This window comes from Drosophila kikkawai, chromosome 3L (assembly GCF_030179895.1).
Source record: "Drosophila kikkawai strain 14028-0561.14 chromosome 3L, DkikHiC1v2, whole genome shotgun sequence".
In the NCBI taxonomy this organism is placed as follows: domain Eukaryota; kingdom Metazoa; phylum Arthropoda; class Insecta; order Diptera; family Drosophilidae; genus Drosophila; species Drosophila kikkawai.
The window spans coordinates 13724914-13739717 of NC_091730.1; the positions used below are offsets into that span (position 1 = coordinate 13724914).

Here is a 14804-nt window from a genome sequence, read left to right on the forward strand (position 1 = left end):
CTGCCCGACAGACCCAAAACAAAATATAGTTTCGCTTTTTGATACCGTCTGCTCGCGGGGTATGATAATTTTTTACTCAGTCAACAAAACTAGAGAAAATTTAAATTAAAAAAAAAACACTATCATATTTCTACTTATACATTTTATTTAATAACAATTAAAAAGTTGAATTTCGTTGGTTGCTCCCACAAAAGCGTTGATAAATGCTCCGTCTGTTATTCTCCCCTTGGAAGTTTGTCCTCTAGAAAAAAAGAACTTAGATTTAAGCTTGGGTATATTATTTTAAATGCTCGTTTTAAACAGTTGCAAATCAGAATATTATCTACAAAACATGCTTATTGTTTACAAATATAAGTTCACGCAAGGACAATTACAGCATAGAAAGTTTAAATTAAATAGCATTGCTTTTCCAACTTCTATTGACAACTAAACAAATGAATAGACAGACAAAGTAAGACCTTCATAAATTCACAATCTAAAATAAAGAACACATAATACTCGCCCATAGATATAGCTCAGTTATATGATAAAAAAAGGGAGCTGGTAAACTTGGTGCTATGTTCGATGTTATTGCTTTGTTTTTCTCTCTCTTAATTTGTACAGGTTGTAATTCAAAGGTAATGAAATATTTGTTTGAATTGCAGCTTAAATATACGGTGGAATTGTCTTAGGTATATACACAATCGAGGACCAGTCGAAGGACCTGAAATTAGTTAACTAAATACATGCTTTACTGTAGCTCCGCGGAGTCGGCAGTGTTTGAGTTTGAGTTCTCCTCCGACTTCTTCGAAGACGGCGAGTCGGAGAGATTTGGCGAGAGGTCGCGCAGCTTAACAACGTTACCGACGTTCACCAGGTTGGCCGCCTCGGCCACCGAATAGCCAATATCCGGCGGCGTGCCCTCTGGATAGCCCAAATAGTAGTCTGCAATACGACCGGCTTCTCGCAGTCCGCTCAAGTAGGCTCCGTGCACGGTGGCCGGGTAATTCCGTATCGTATGCTCTCCAGCGAAAAACAAGCGAGGCAGACCTTCCGCCTCCTTACTTGATGGCGGAATGACAGGTGCCGCCAGTAGGTCATAGTCGCTGCCAGAGGATCCAACGGAGACATAGCTATAGGAGCCACGGGCCCAGGGATCGCTGCGCCAGCGTGTGACCACCGTCTCCTTAGGCTGTGGAACAGAGGTATTGCCAAAGATGTTCTTCAGCACCGACATGCATCGCCCAATGATTATGTCGTCCGTCACGCTCTCCACAAGGTTGGCGGCCATGCCAGCGACCAAAGCCAACAGCACGGGCGACGAGCTGATGCTCCAGAAAAGGAACATTTCTCCTGGGAAAATAAGAGATAACAAAAGGGATTAAAGTTAAGTAATTCCTTAAAATATGTATACTAAAAAGTAAGTAATGTAAGATTATAAAAAAACCAATATAATATAATTATTATATTTTATTAATAATTATTATTCTCCTTATTTATTTTTAATTAATTTTTTTTAGAATAATTTTTTTTAATATTTAAATATTATATTATTTTATCATATTAAATATTTATAACTTCTTCATTCACTTACCCCGACTGGAGGTGGTACTGCCCACATGACCAAAGAGATTCGCATTGGGATCCCAGAAAATACGATCGAAACAAAGCACCACCTTATTTAGGTTACCGAATCCTAGCCTGCGTATGGCCTGCTGCTTCCAATCCGGCAACGGAGGATCAAACTTGACGGTATTACTTTGCTGGGACTCTTCGTGGGCCACGGCCACTTTCAGGACGCCCAGCGTTAGGGTGCATACCGCCAGATCGGCCTTGTATGTCATCTGTGAGTTGGAGGTCTTCAGGTTCTCGGCCACCACTTCCACGCCATGGGTACCGTATTTGATCTCCTTGACGGCACTATTGACCCGGATGTCCAGATTCTCGGTGAGGGCCACTGGCACACAGGAATACCCATTGCGAACGGTGGTGTGATGGCCAATGAACTCAAAGTCATCGTCCTGGTCCCAATGCTTCAGTGACAGGTTGTTTAGTCGGGTGGCATTCGCGAACTCCAGGTTGGCAAAGTGCCAGTCCAAGATGAGTCGGTCCCGGGAGGAGAGGTACACATCGCTAGAAATGCATACAACAAATGATTAATTTAATTATTATTAAATATTAATCTATTATTTAGTGTTTAGAAAAATCCCCCTACCTGGGTCTGTTCTGCTCCATCTCGTGGAGCTTCGTCTCCATCTGCTTGTCCTCGTCGCGGAGCTCACCGAACAGCTTGACGGCTTCGTCCAGCTTGAACTGGGTGTTGCGTATGCTGAACTCCTGGCGCGCGTACGTTAGGTCACTCTCCACGCCCTTGGGCGTTCGCTGTTTCACCAGCGCCGCATGCTCGCTTCGGAGTGTGTCGATGGTCTGCTTGACCGACTTGATGCGTTGCCGATGCTCAATGATCTTCGTTTGAGCCGCGATTATCTCCTGCATGTGCAGGGCCCGCTTGTGCATTACCTGCATCTCCTGCATGCTGATGATCCACTCGAGGGCGTCGCCTAGCGACACCGGACAGTTGCCGGCATAGTTGAAGTCCAGGCGGTGTGACAGGTAGCTGGCCGACTCCAGGAGACGATTGAATTCCAGCTCGATGACGTCGTCCTTCTCCTTGGGCACCGGCTTGCCATCGGGCCCGTAAAGCGGGCACGTCTGCTGTATGGGCACCAAGTCCATGCCGATCTGCTTGCTCAAAATGGTCATGGGGTTGCCGTAGACGCCGGTCACCACCATGGCCCCCAGATCGGCAATGTAGCTGTTCTTGCGGAAGGTGGCTATACGGCCGCCGACTCGATCTCGCGCCTCCAGAACGATCACATCCATGCCGAACTGCTGCAGCTGCTGGGCCACGGCCAAGCCGGAGATCCCCGCACCGATAACAATCACTTTACCCAGTTTTTTCGTGGGAATCGGTCGCTGACGCTTGAAGATGCCAAAGTTGATGAAGCCGTGTCGTTCAAGGAACGAGTGCACCCGCCGCACCAGGCCGGGCTCGCTGTCAAAGGGAGGTGGCAGCGATTTCAGAGCATTCTCGAAGCTCAGCTGCACCTTGGGATTGTCCACCCACATGTGCAGCAGGCTGTTTCGTATGTTGAGGAACACGCGATGACCCAGGATGCCCGAACGACTGATGTCCGGGAAGCAGGCCTCCTCGTTGGGCGTCATCTTGCTGAAGGGCAGGCGGGACTGAAATACGGCGCCCTCCTGGCCGGAGAGAACGGTGGGCGTGCCCACGTCCCGTTCCCGCGCATCTCCATTCTGTGTCGGTCGCGCATTTCCCGTGGCTTGTCCCGACACAGAACTTGCGTTCGCCTCCGACCTCCGACCTTGGGCTTGGTTTTGACTCCGACTCCGGTCTCCCTGCTGGTTGTTGTTGGACGATGAAGAAGATCCGGGAGTGGACTTCTCGCCGGTGGGGGCAGCTTCTCCACTGCCACTGGGCCTGTTGCTGTAATCTACCTTGGGCCTGTTGCGTCTGCTGGTGCGCCGCTCATCCGCAGCGGCGCTGGTGGCAGGTGCATCGTTGGAGTCGTCGTCCGGCAGCTTCTGTTTTTGGGACGTAGCAACAGGAGCAGTTGCGTTCCGTTTGGGCGAAGGTTCGCCGTCGGAATCGTCGCTAATCAGTGTCACATACTCAATGGGCTCGGACATTTTGGAGCCAGCAGTGCCTCCGCTTTGGGTGGGCTTCATCGCCGGCAACTGGCAACTGTCGTCGCCGGGAAACCAAAAAGTATGAGCGTCCTAAAAAACGTAACCGAAAACTCAGACATAAACTTGGCAAAATCACGTTTTCGACTCAAACTTTCGGCTGAAAGTCACGGATCCTTCAGCACACATACAAAATTGGTATATATTCAAATTCATTGCATTTTATTATCCTTTTTTTTCTCTAATCTAAGCACGTTGTGGTCGAAAAACTGTTTTAGATCAAAACTGTGCCTTATTCGAAAAGAACAATAATCGGGTTTTGACTGCCTCATAAGCTGTTCCCACTAGTGCTGATTTCCATTTAATATTTTGACGTTATTATTCGAACTTTCAACATTTCGGAAATTGCAAAATTGTAAAATTGTTTATATGGTTTGGCCGGTGTGGCCGTCACTCACTAAAACCGGCTCGGCAGGAGGCGCGCTTTTTGCAGGCAGCGCCAACTGGTCACACTGCCACGCGGGGGTTGGCTGTTGTGCTGTACTGAAAATTCAGCATTTTTCTGGGCAAATTTATAAGCTATTTATTGGGGGTGACAACAAATGCATTTAACAAGGATTTATGTATATTTTATACGAAAAATTGTATTGATTTGCTTTTCGTCTGATTGAGAATTTGAAAATCTCATGTTTGCCCGCTAGAAGGCTACCGCATCGAAAAATATTCGATTGTTTTTTCCTGGTTATCGATCTGTGAGCCAATTTATTAGAATAACGGTTTTAACGTTTTTGAAAATGTGCAACTATTTTTTTTTATAGATTTTCCAATAAAACCTCTTAGAACGGAAATAATGCACATTAAGCGAAAAATACATTAAAATAATATTTACTAAAAAATAAATGTTAAATTAATTTGTATCTAAAAAAAAAAAAAATTCATATCTTGAAAGATCGTTTACCATAAATTGTAGCCAATTCTTCTAATACTTTTTTTTTTATGCGGCTATCCCAAGCGGATCATATTGATTTGTTTAAACAATACATTATTGATAAACGTTATGTACGTTCCCTGAAAGAAAACACATGTTTTAAGCTAATTGTTTAATCTTTCTGTGGTTGGCTCCCGTTTTATTTTTGTGCTAAAGTGGGTGCAATTAATCATCTGCTATAAATTATATGTATATAAACTTGTATTATCAACTGTTATAATCTATTTAAATAGAATGGTAATGTAAATATACGAAACATGACAGGTGACGATGAACAAAGTCTTAACAAATAAATCTAAAGATGCTCCGGATCACTCCAGTAGTGCAGTCTCAACGGAAATTCCTTTTACATTTCAACTCATTTCCAGCTATTTTATTTACTTGATAACGCTTCAGTAGCATATAATTAGGTTACCCATTTTATTCGATGGTTACAAGAGAAATAAAATTGCTGGAAATGAGCTAAGAATTCAAAAGAATTTCCGCTTGGGCGTGTCAAAGGGCAGTTCAGACATTCTGAAAATGAAAAAATATCCTTTAGGGACTGGAACAGAAAGATTAACAAATGAGATTCGAGCCCACCTGACCAGCTTGGGGCCGCTGAGGCCCTCCTTCTCGGCATTGTTCACATCGCTCAGCGGTGTGCTGGTGTCCTTTTGGTCATGCGGTCGCTTCGGAGAGGCTACCACCTTGGCCAGCTGTTGATCTGGCGAGATGAATGTGTCGCAATTCTCATTTTGGGTCTGCTCTCCATCCGTGTCTGGCGGCTTTTGATGCACATTTAAGGGATTCATGCAATGACCCTTGCAATAACACTTCTCGGAGCACACAGTGTGGCCCAAAAAGCAGGCGCAGCGTTGGCCATTGCACTTGGTGCGGCATTTGCACCTGGTGGTGGCCGTGCCGTCTTCCTGGGCCGCCGTGAAGTTGAGGGAGGATGCATTGCTCACCTCAGTGCCATTGAGCTGTGCTGCTGCCTCCTGCCCTCCGCCCCCCGCCGACTCCGTGATGGAATTGGACTGCGATCGCAGCTGTAAAAAAAAAAAAAATGATTAATTATGGGAAAACTAAAGCTGATTCACTATTTACAGATTTGTTTTTCTTTCTCTTCGACGGCACCCAGTCGGGATCATCGCTTTCGATGGTGATTACTTCCTGGCTGTCGTTCAGATCGCTCATGTAGTCGTGATACAGATCCTCGGTCTTGAGGGTCGCCTTTGACTTGGCCGCTTGGCTTTTTGCCGGCCGGCTCTCCTCCTCTACCACCACCACCTCCTCGTCCTTCGGTGCCCTCAGTAAAAGTGCCACTTTCTCCTCGTAGGAACGCTGTTGGCTGAGCATCTGTTCCTCGTGTTTCGCCTCGGCCAGCTTCAGTCGGTTGCTCAGTGACTCGTGCATCTGCTGGGCCTCCAGAAGCTGGGCCCGGACGTCGTCTAGTGCAGTACGTTGCTCGTTCGAGCTGAGCGCCTGCTGCCGGCGCTGCTGCACCAGGGTCTTCACCAGCTGCTTGCTCACCGAACGCGACTCGGCGATGCTTTGGACACCCTCCGACAAGGCGCGAATCCGACTGTCCAGGTCGCTTTGGCACACCTTCTGCTGCAGGTCCGAGATCTGGGCATTGCGCATCTCAAGCTCTTCCTCTAGGCTGGCCAGCAGCCTGGCCTGCTCCTTGGCGTCCGCAGGATTCGTGCTTGTTTGCTGCTCCATTTGATGATAGTGCCGGTTGACTTCCGCGCGGTCCTCCATCAGCTGCTCCAGACTGTGCTCGGCATCCACCAGGGAGAGTATGATCTCCAGTTCGCGTTCCACCCAGGAATCGGCCTTTGCGCTGCTGGCACCGCCAGCCGCGGTTCCGTGATTCTTGGCGGACTTTTGGCGTTGCGCCTGAGCGGATGCCTGGCGGTCGAGGGCGTCCTTGAGGCGCTTGTTGGCGGCCATTGCCTCCTCGCACTTGCGTTTAAGCACCTGCCGCTGCTTGGCATGGAGCGTCTGTTGGCGCACCATCTCCGACTGCATCTTGCGGTCCTTGCTTTTCAGCTGGGTCACCTCCTTCTGATGCACCATCCTCAGCTGGCGGAACTTCTCCGACTCGCCTCGCATGGTCCGGATCAGCTTGACCTTGGACTCCTTCATGATCTTGATCTCGTCGCTCAGATTCTTGATTTTCTCGCGCTCCTTTTCGCGCATCTTTAGCATGTTGGCCTGGGAGATGACCTTGCGCCGCAGATCGGCTATCTCCTGCTCGAGCGTCTGCAGTCGCTTGCGGCGCTCCTCGGCAATTTTAGCGGAGGAATCCTTGGTTTTGATATTGCGCAGCTGGTCCAAGAGACTGCGTCGCTCCTCCTCCAGATCCTCGATCTTCTGGTTGCACTGGCGCAACTTCAAATCCTCATCCGTTGCCTCCAGCTTGCTGAAGTTTCGCATGATGCGCACATGCAGCTCCTGCTTGAGATCCAGCTGCCGGTTGATGTTCCTCAGCTCGCTGGCCAAGTTCAGCTGCTTGTCGGTGTACTCCTCCGACTGCAAATGGAGCATCTCGTGCGCCTCATAGCTGTGATCGTGCCCATTGCTAAGCTGGTGGCGTGTCTCCTGGTCATGCGATTCCAGCTCTTCCTGCGTGCGCTGCAGCTGATCATCCACCATCTCCACCAGCTGGCTAATCTCCCGCAGCCGCTCGTCTCCATCTCCTCCATTACCGGAACGTGCTTGCTGTTCCTGCTGCTGCTGCTCTAGTTTCTCCTTTAGCTGGAGAACGTGGGCGCGGAGTGCATCGTGTGCCTGTTCGGCAATGTGGGCACGCATCTCCTTCTCTGTGAGATCCACCAGAGACTGGTGGAGCTCCTGCTGCAGTTTCCTGTTTCGCTCCTGCAAGCTGCGCACCTGCTCTTGCAGACGTTGGTTTTCTGACCTATCCAACGGTTCGCTAGGGGGAATGGGTTCCAGGCCAGCGGCTCCCACGGCGCTGGTGATGGAGGAGCTCATCTTGCCGCCGCCCAGAAGTTGCACGCGCAGTTTTTGAATGATGTCCTTGAGCATGTTGACTTCGGCCGCGTGCGGATCCTGATTAACCACCGGCTTGTTTTTGATTTGAAGCGCACGATCCGCGTAACGCAAAGTGCTCACCGTTTCCGCCACATTGTAGTCCGCCGGACTGACGCAGGCAATCATCAGGGTGATGGAATTGCCGCCGAGCGAGTCCTGGAGCAGTCGTGTCAGCTTCGACTGCCGGTAGGGTATGTAGCCAGGAGCGTTGGTAGCTAAAAAATGGAAAGTAATATGTAAGAGGGTACCGAGTGTCCATAAGCATTACTCACCTCCTAAAGCATTTATCACATTGCCCAAGGCCAGCAGTCCCTTGTTGATATTAACTCCCTCCTTGAAGCGATCCCCGCTGGCTAGGGTCTTCGAGCAGCGCTCCGAGCCCGCCAGATCCACTAGATTAAACCTGGAGGTGGTCACCGCTTTGCTGTCCTTCTTGGTGGCCACCAGGGTGAGCGTGAATATGGCATGGGAACGCGAGGAGGTCTCGTTCATGGCAGTGGCAGCCACTGCTCGTCCGGAGGAGCCGCGCATCAGATAATCAGTCACTTCCTGGGCAGACTTCACGGCCAGCTCGGTGAGGCCGGGCATTACCACCCTCTTGTTGACCTCCTTGATGTCAACCGTGATCTTGCCCGGCGAGAAGAGATCGAAGAACTGCTCCTGGTACAATTCCACAAATGAGCAGGTGACACTGAAGCTGTACTCCTCCTGCCGCTCGCCAATCTCCCGAAATATATCGTCGACAGCGCGCGGAATTACGCCCGCGCTCTCGTCCATCACCCCGTTGTAGCTGGTGCCCATGGTGAAGGTCTTGCCAGAACCAGTCTGGCCGTAGGCGAGGATTGTCACGTTATAGCCCTGCAGCAGCTTCCTCTGCTTGGCCAGAACGCAGCTCTCATAGATCTCTCTCTGGGTGGCGTCCACGTCGAACACATGGTTGAATGTGAACATCTCGCTCCGGTTTACAATTACCTGTGGAGCTCCTGGCGAGGTACGCTCCACGGCAATCAAGCAGCCGCGATCCACCTCCGACTGCACCAGAGGACGCACGCGCAGCGCCACAGCCACGGAGGTGGGATCCTCGTTCCCGCCGGACATCTGATAAAAATAGACATTAAGTTACAAAGTTTAACGAGTGCAGGCAAAGGTAAACTCACCTTTAATTTAACAAGTAAAACAATATAACAGACAAACACCGAGGAACCACGGGAATGACGCTAACATTTAGCACTTGCAGTTAGTTATTTAAAAAATGGTGGGCTCAGTGTGACCGTAGCGCGGCAGCGCGCTAAGCGGCGACTTATCGATATCGATCTGCAAGCTGGCTATTTTTTTTTTTATGAGTCAAACTGAAATGACGTAACTGCCTTGCGTTATACGTTAATTTGAATTTTAGTAAAAACCGATCTAACTTACGGATGAAATTCAGGATTACGAAAATTTCAACACAATTTAGCTCACTTCGGTTTTTTTTATAAATAAGCAAACCTAACAGTTAATTCAATTCGGAAGTTTGTTTTTATTTGGTTAATAAATCTGAATATTTGAAAAACATGAAAAACAACCACAATTTTATGAAATTCTTTAGAAACTTAAGTGGCAATAGAAATTATAATCTCAAAGTGTCATGTCGTTCATATACAGATATTGGTTAATTGTCTCGTTTCTAAATTTAGAGACAGCTTCGACGTTCCCTTTATGTTAACCATACTTTTAGATTAGTGAAAACCCAAAATCTATTTATAAAATGCAGCTTTTAATTTCCCAGCTTGTGGCAAGATGTCAGTGTTAATGAAAAAAAGTAAGATAACCAAGGTAGTTACGGATTCCATAATTTACTGAAGTGGGACTTTGAACATTCCACCTTCTTAATGTTTAAACATTTTATCTGAAAGATACATAGACCTATAATGGTTGAAACTTTGGCTTCTAGAACTAAGTGAACTTCTTGAACTGAATTACAGATATTATATACATTTTTTATAAATTAATAGATATTAATTAGCAATGTTGATAAGTTTGAGATATTTTTTGTACTTGTAATATATGTTATTCCTACAAAAACAATAACAGAACTACTGTGCCTGAAGTTACTCAGCCTCAGCTCAGCTCTGAACCTTTGTAAATCCCCCCAAAAGAGGTAAACATTGGTTTAGTTTTTGCCATTCATAGAATATAATATATGTAGTATATAATTGGAAACACCAATAATATCACAAGACTCAGTCACGGTCATCGCAGCACTTGTCGTAGATGATCGTGGGGGTGCAGGCCTCGATGGTCTCGTCGAAGAAATGGTCAAAGTGACATGTCTCCTCCTCCACTGTCTTGCTGTCGACGCAGCGGATGTAGTTGTGACAGTTGTTGCTGCTGCTGGCCACCAGCATTGTTCCTCGGCCTTCGCACCTGTTGTACTCGCACACCACCTGGGCGGCCGGGGCACAAACCTGGAGATCTTCATCGAAAAAGTATCCCTCTTTGCACTGCATCCACATAGGGTCCAGGTCAATTACAGGTGACAGCCCCTGGCAGTAGAAGTAACCCCGGCAGGTTGCCTTGTCGGACACAAACGTCGCCTTTGTCGATTTGGAACAGATGCCGCTCTTGGAGTGGGCCGAGCACTCGATCGTGCTTGGTTCCACACAACTACCACTCTCCACATCGAAGTACTGTCGCTTCTTCGTGGTGATGCACGTACTCGCGGTATGGCTCTCGGAGCTGTTGCACTCGTAATACTTGGCGCAGTCATTCTCGTTCCGGAACTTGGTCTTGCTCGGCACCAGCTCGCATATATTGTTCACATCGACGCACGTCGAATCCACGCCATGCTGGCAAGCCTGATTGGCCTCATTAAAGTGCTGGCTATTCGGACATATTCCCGGGTGCGGCTCACCATTCAAGCAGTAGAAGTACCTGTGGCACTCAGTCGGATCGGCTACCCATTCGCCGTCCTTGCCTTCGCACCGGTTGCCACAGTACTTGTTGCTGTTGGCCAGCGTGTCCACGCACTGGTTCTTGCTGGGACTGAAGGACTGGCCGGAGGTACAGGTAAGGACAGTGCCCTCGCCGTTGACGCACTTGATGTACTGGTCGCAGGTTCCAGGCTTGCGGATCTGGGTGCCGTTCTTGAACAGGCGGCAGAGCTCCTCGTACTCACCGGTGCTGGCCGCCGACGATGTCTGCCAAGTCATTAGAAAAATGCATCCGAGAAGCACTCCAAAAAGGCTTGATTCTGAAAAAAGAAAATGGTTAAAATAGGTTTTTTGTCTTAATCTTTAATTTGTTTATTATTTATGTTATGCTATATTATTCCGACTGATTTGCCTATCAATGGGATTAGAGTTATTGTTTTTAAAATCTTATCATCTCATAAATTAAAAAAAAACAAGGACTTCCTGTTTTTCTAAGTTATATTTTTATAGTTTGCTCCAATAAATTATGAATAAAGTTAAGATTGTTTTGTTTCAAAACTCAATAACTGCATGAATATTTCAGATTTTAATAGTCTTAGCTGACGGAAATGGCATTCTTGTCTATTTAAATGGTTTTCCAGATCTCAGGTAACAATTTTGAACAGTGCACTTAAGCATCGTTGATAATACTCACTCGGCATGGCTGATTGTTTGGGGAATTTGGTTTAATTTGCAGGGGAAGAGATCGCGTTGTCTGATGTGGCCTCGGGCACTAATTGCTCCCGACTAAATGGAGTTTCGTGAATGGAAAAAGTTTATATTAACCAGCGGCGAACATGGCTGCTGCCACCGAATGCCTCGGCTGATAAGCAGCTGCGAATCTTATCGATGTTTTGCCAAAAAGTACGTAAACCCCTTCAAGTGCCCAGTAATTTGCGATGCAAATCATCCGCGAAGAGGAGTCTGTCTGGGCGTGGTGTCCCCATAAGTTGTGGGCTTGGACACCTTATGGACACCAATTGGTCAGGGAAATGAAAATGAAACTGGTTAATGAGGTGTCGGCTCTTATCTTAAACAGAAAATAGCCTTTTATTGGCTGTTAATTAATTGAACTATAAATATATTAATCGCGTAATCGCGCAGTCACAAGTTATTGTTCTTGAATGGGTGTCGTAAATATGACAAAATGATAAAGCCAGTTAGTCGCTTTCAAATTGTTTTTGGGAAAAATCAGAGCTTTAAAATACCTAAGAAAGAACGATTATCATTTATGGTATGTTTGACTCCCACCACCTGCACGTAAAGTTTCCATGATTTGTTGATGTTTTATTTACATTATTTATAATTAGTTTATATAAATGTTTTTAATTAGCATCAGCAGGCGTGCCAATTGGGACAAGTTTCAGATATTAGGAGCGAAGAGAGAGCTAGAGCTACATAATTCGGTGAAAATAATTAAAAATTTTAATATAGCTAAAAATTTCAATTTTGTTTGAATTTATAAAACAAAAAAGTTAAATATGTTGGGTACAACAGTCAGATAATAATCATGAGAGTTAAGATAATAATTATCCCGATTTATTTGGTTTTATATCCTAAAATTTATGGATTTAAAAAAAAAAGAATATAAGAAAATACCCTTTGTAAACAATGATAATGATAATGATGATAATCTAAACAGCTTTTAAAAGCAGAAACATATATTTATTTTCATTTACACGCGGCGTAAGTTAGGACGTCCGGTACACAGGCACCCTTGGTTTGATCGAAAAAGTAGTTGCCGCAGGATTTCTCCTCCTGGGTGATGCCGTCCGAGCATATCAAATATTCGCGGCAACCGGTGGTTGCACTCTCCACGAAAGTAGCTGTGCGACCATCACATCGATCCCATTTGCAGGCCACCGAAGTGGGATTCTTGCAGGTCTGGCTGGAGGCATCAAAGAAGTAGTCCTGGGGACACTGATTCCAAGTGGGATTCGCATCCGGAGTGCCGTCCGCTTGTTTGGCGCAGAAAAAGTAACCGCGACAGGTGGCTGCATCCGTGACGAATTTGTTTTCCAACGGCTTCTTGACGGTGCCGCAAACATTCGATGGCAAGGGATGGGCATCGCAGTCAACCAAAGCCTTCGCCACACAGGTTCCTGTGCTGGCCTGGTAGTACAAGGCGGAGGCACAGGTCTTGTCCTTCAGCACACCCTTTTCGCAGACGTGGTACTTGTTGCATCCCTGAAGATTGTCAAAGTTCACGCTGTTCTTCACGATGTTGCAGTACTCAAAGCTGCTGGCCGTGCAGGCCGACTCGTAGAGCCGGGTGCAGGTCTGGGTGGTGGCATTGAAGTGGGTCTCCGTGGGACATTTGCCGTACAGGGCCGTCTCCTGGTCCGAGCAGTAGTAGTAGCCGTAGCAGGACTTGGGATCGGCCACGAACTGGGTGGCCGCATCCTCGCAGGACACCGCACAGCTGGAGTCATCCGTCAGGGCCTTCACACACTTGCCGGTGTCCTTGTCGAAGAAGGGCGTCGAGCCCGCGCAGGTGCTGTAGTGGCTCACGGAATTGATGCAGGTAATCGATTGGCCGCAGGAATCAGGATCACGGATCACGGTGTTGTTGGAAAACAGGCGGCAGATGTCCTCATCTCGGCCATTAGCTATCCCGAAGCTCTGGACCAGCAGCAGCAGCAGTGCCAGGCCAACGAAGGCTTTCGGTTCTGAAAGTGTGATCACATCTTGGTTAGTCAAACTCCCACGAAACTGAAGAATGTCAATGTCACCCACTTTCCATCGCAAAAGAAGAATAAGTTATCGGCAGGCAGCTCAGCACTCGACGAACTAAAGAACAGAACTGAGTTCGCTCCTCGGCGGCGATTGCTTTTATTGCCTCTATATAGCCTATATGGGAGGATCAGCAGCGATCGGCAGGTTATTTATTTTTATTGGAGAGATAAGCGAATTGATTTTTATTCGGGGTACCTTCAGAGGGTGTGGTATACAAAAAAGTACCCTGTATCAATTCTTTTAATATTTTGAAAGTTATATAATTCTAGAAATTTTAAATTATTTCCTTTCTTTATTAAATTATACCTTATTTTCAATAACTAAAATACACGAATTTTCTATTTTTTTTTCGAATAACAAAATTGCATATTTTGTAATTTAAGCATCGGGTAATAAAAAGTCTATAGTTTTCTACAAAATGACCATTTTGGCAATTGCTAACTGATAAATATAATAGGAAGTAGATAAGATTAATTATAGCTGAGGCACTAGCTGGCTTAATTCATAAAATACAAATAAAAGAAACCCGTTTAAATTTATACAAATTCAGGGGGTTTTGAACCCAAACTTAAGTAAAGAAATGTAGACAATTAATGAATGATGAAAAAAATGATTACAATTCCTGGAAAATATCATATATCTTATATGCTAGTACGATAGCTTTTGGAGTGTTACAAGTAATTTTAATTGCATATTTAGGAGCTGTTTTTGAAAATACTTGCAGTGTGCTTTTAGAGAAAAAATAAAAATATCTTTAGGATTTTTTTTATTAATTAAATTTTATATTAATACATTTTTTTGAATTTAAAGTTTTATATAGGGAATTTTTAATATTTCCAGGATTTAAAAATAATTTATTTAAAATTAATAATACAGCACAAGTATATTTTTGAAGTATAATAGATTTTCAAGTAGATTTTCCTTGCAAACTTTTGGCTTAAATTACCTTCACAACAAAATTTGTTGTCTCTACTGCGAACTAGACAACATCGATGTTATTGCTGCCTATCATATCTCTAAAAATCACCGATTGACATAGTTGTACTGACAAGGGGTTCCATGTGCATTTTTCATATGTGATTTGAACGCAAATTCTTCTGAAATCAATATAATATGCTGGAAGTACATATATGTATCAACTTAAGCGAGTGGAATAGTTTTAATTGCATATTTATGTGCTGTCTTACCTTTATTAGAAGAATGCTTCTGGGGTAAAATATACATATATTTTTAGTAATGCCAAAAATATTCTATTCTTGAATACGGCCATGTAGTTTATATAATTACAAGAGTTCGGATATATTAACATAAATTATCATTTATCATTGTTTTTCTATTCAAATTAGAATTATTTTTTATCACAAAATCAACTTATTAATTAAGTTCTTTGCTTCACGGTC

The 14804-nt window shown here is 45.6% G+C and overlaps 4 protein-coding genes across 4 annotated transcripts; all 4 read right to left on the reverse strand.

The window, feature by feature from the left end:
- Window positions 1–185: 185 nt before the first annotated feature.
- On the reverse strand, window positions 186–4144 carry Su(var)3-3 (lysine-specific histone demethylase Su(var)3-3). Its single transcript, XM_017167243.3, has 3 exons — window positions 2195–4144; window positions 1574–2112; window positions 186–1332 (listed from the first exon to the last, which is right to left on the reverse strand). The coding sequence occupies exons 1-3, from the start codon at window positions 3727–3729 to the stop codon at window positions 731–733; spliced, it is 2676 nt and encodes an 891-aa protein (XP_017022732.1). The 5' UTR covers window positions 3730–4144; the 3' UTR covers window positions 186–730.
- Window positions 4145–4796: 652 nt separating this feature from the next.
- Klp3A (kinesin-like protein 3A) lies at window positions 4797–9065 on the reverse strand. Its single transcript, XM_017167239.3, has 5 exons — window positions 8875–9065; window positions 7990–8815; window positions 5765–7932; window positions 5258–5706; window positions 4797–5191 (listed from the first exon to the last, which is right to left on the reverse strand). Exons 2-5 carry the CDS (start codon window positions 8813–8815, stop codon window positions 5146–5148), a joined length of 3489 nt encoding a protein of 1162 aa, XP_017022728.1. The 5' UTR covers window positions 8875–9065; the 3' UTR covers window positions 4797–5145.
- An 874-nt stretch (window positions 9066–9939) lies between these two features.
- On the reverse strand, window positions 9940–11404 carry LOC108074989 (peritrophin-48). The gene is made up of 2 exons (XM_017167220.2): window positions 11324–11404; window positions 9940–10949 (listed from the first exon to the last, which is right to left on the reverse strand). The coding sequence occupies exons 1-2, from the start codon at window positions 11328–11330 to the stop codon at window positions 9940–9942; spliced, it is 1017 nt and encodes a 338-aa protein (XP_017022709.1). The 5' UTR covers window positions 11331–11404.
- Window positions 11405–12339: 935 nt separating this feature from the next.
- On the reverse strand, window positions 12340–13461 carry LOC108075025 (peritrophin-44). The gene is made up of 2 exons (XM_017167279.1): window positions 13405–13461; window positions 12340–13337 (listed from the first exon to the last, which is right to left on the reverse strand). The coding sequence occupies exons 1-2, from the start codon at window positions 13409–13411 to the stop codon at window positions 12340–12342; spliced, it is 1005 nt and encodes a 334-aa protein (XP_017022768.1). The 5' UTR covers window positions 13412–13461.
- Between the last annotated feature and the right edge of the window lie 1343 nt (window positions 13462–14804).

Bases quoted from the DNA above. Each gene is read 5' to 3' on its own strand.
- Klp3A (XM_017167239.3), bottom strand. From the start codon at position 8,815: ATGTCCGGCGGGAACGAGGATCCCACCTCCGTGGCTGTGGCGCTGCGC. The intron at 7,933-7,989 runs GTGAGTAATGCT...TCCATTTTTTAG, and splicing joins TGTGATAAATGCTTTAGGAG to CTACCAACGCTCCTGGCTAC. The intron at 5,707-5,764 runs GTAAATAGTGAA...TTTTTTTTACAG, and splicing joins AGAGAAAGAAAAACAAATCT to CTGCGATCGCAGTCCAATTC.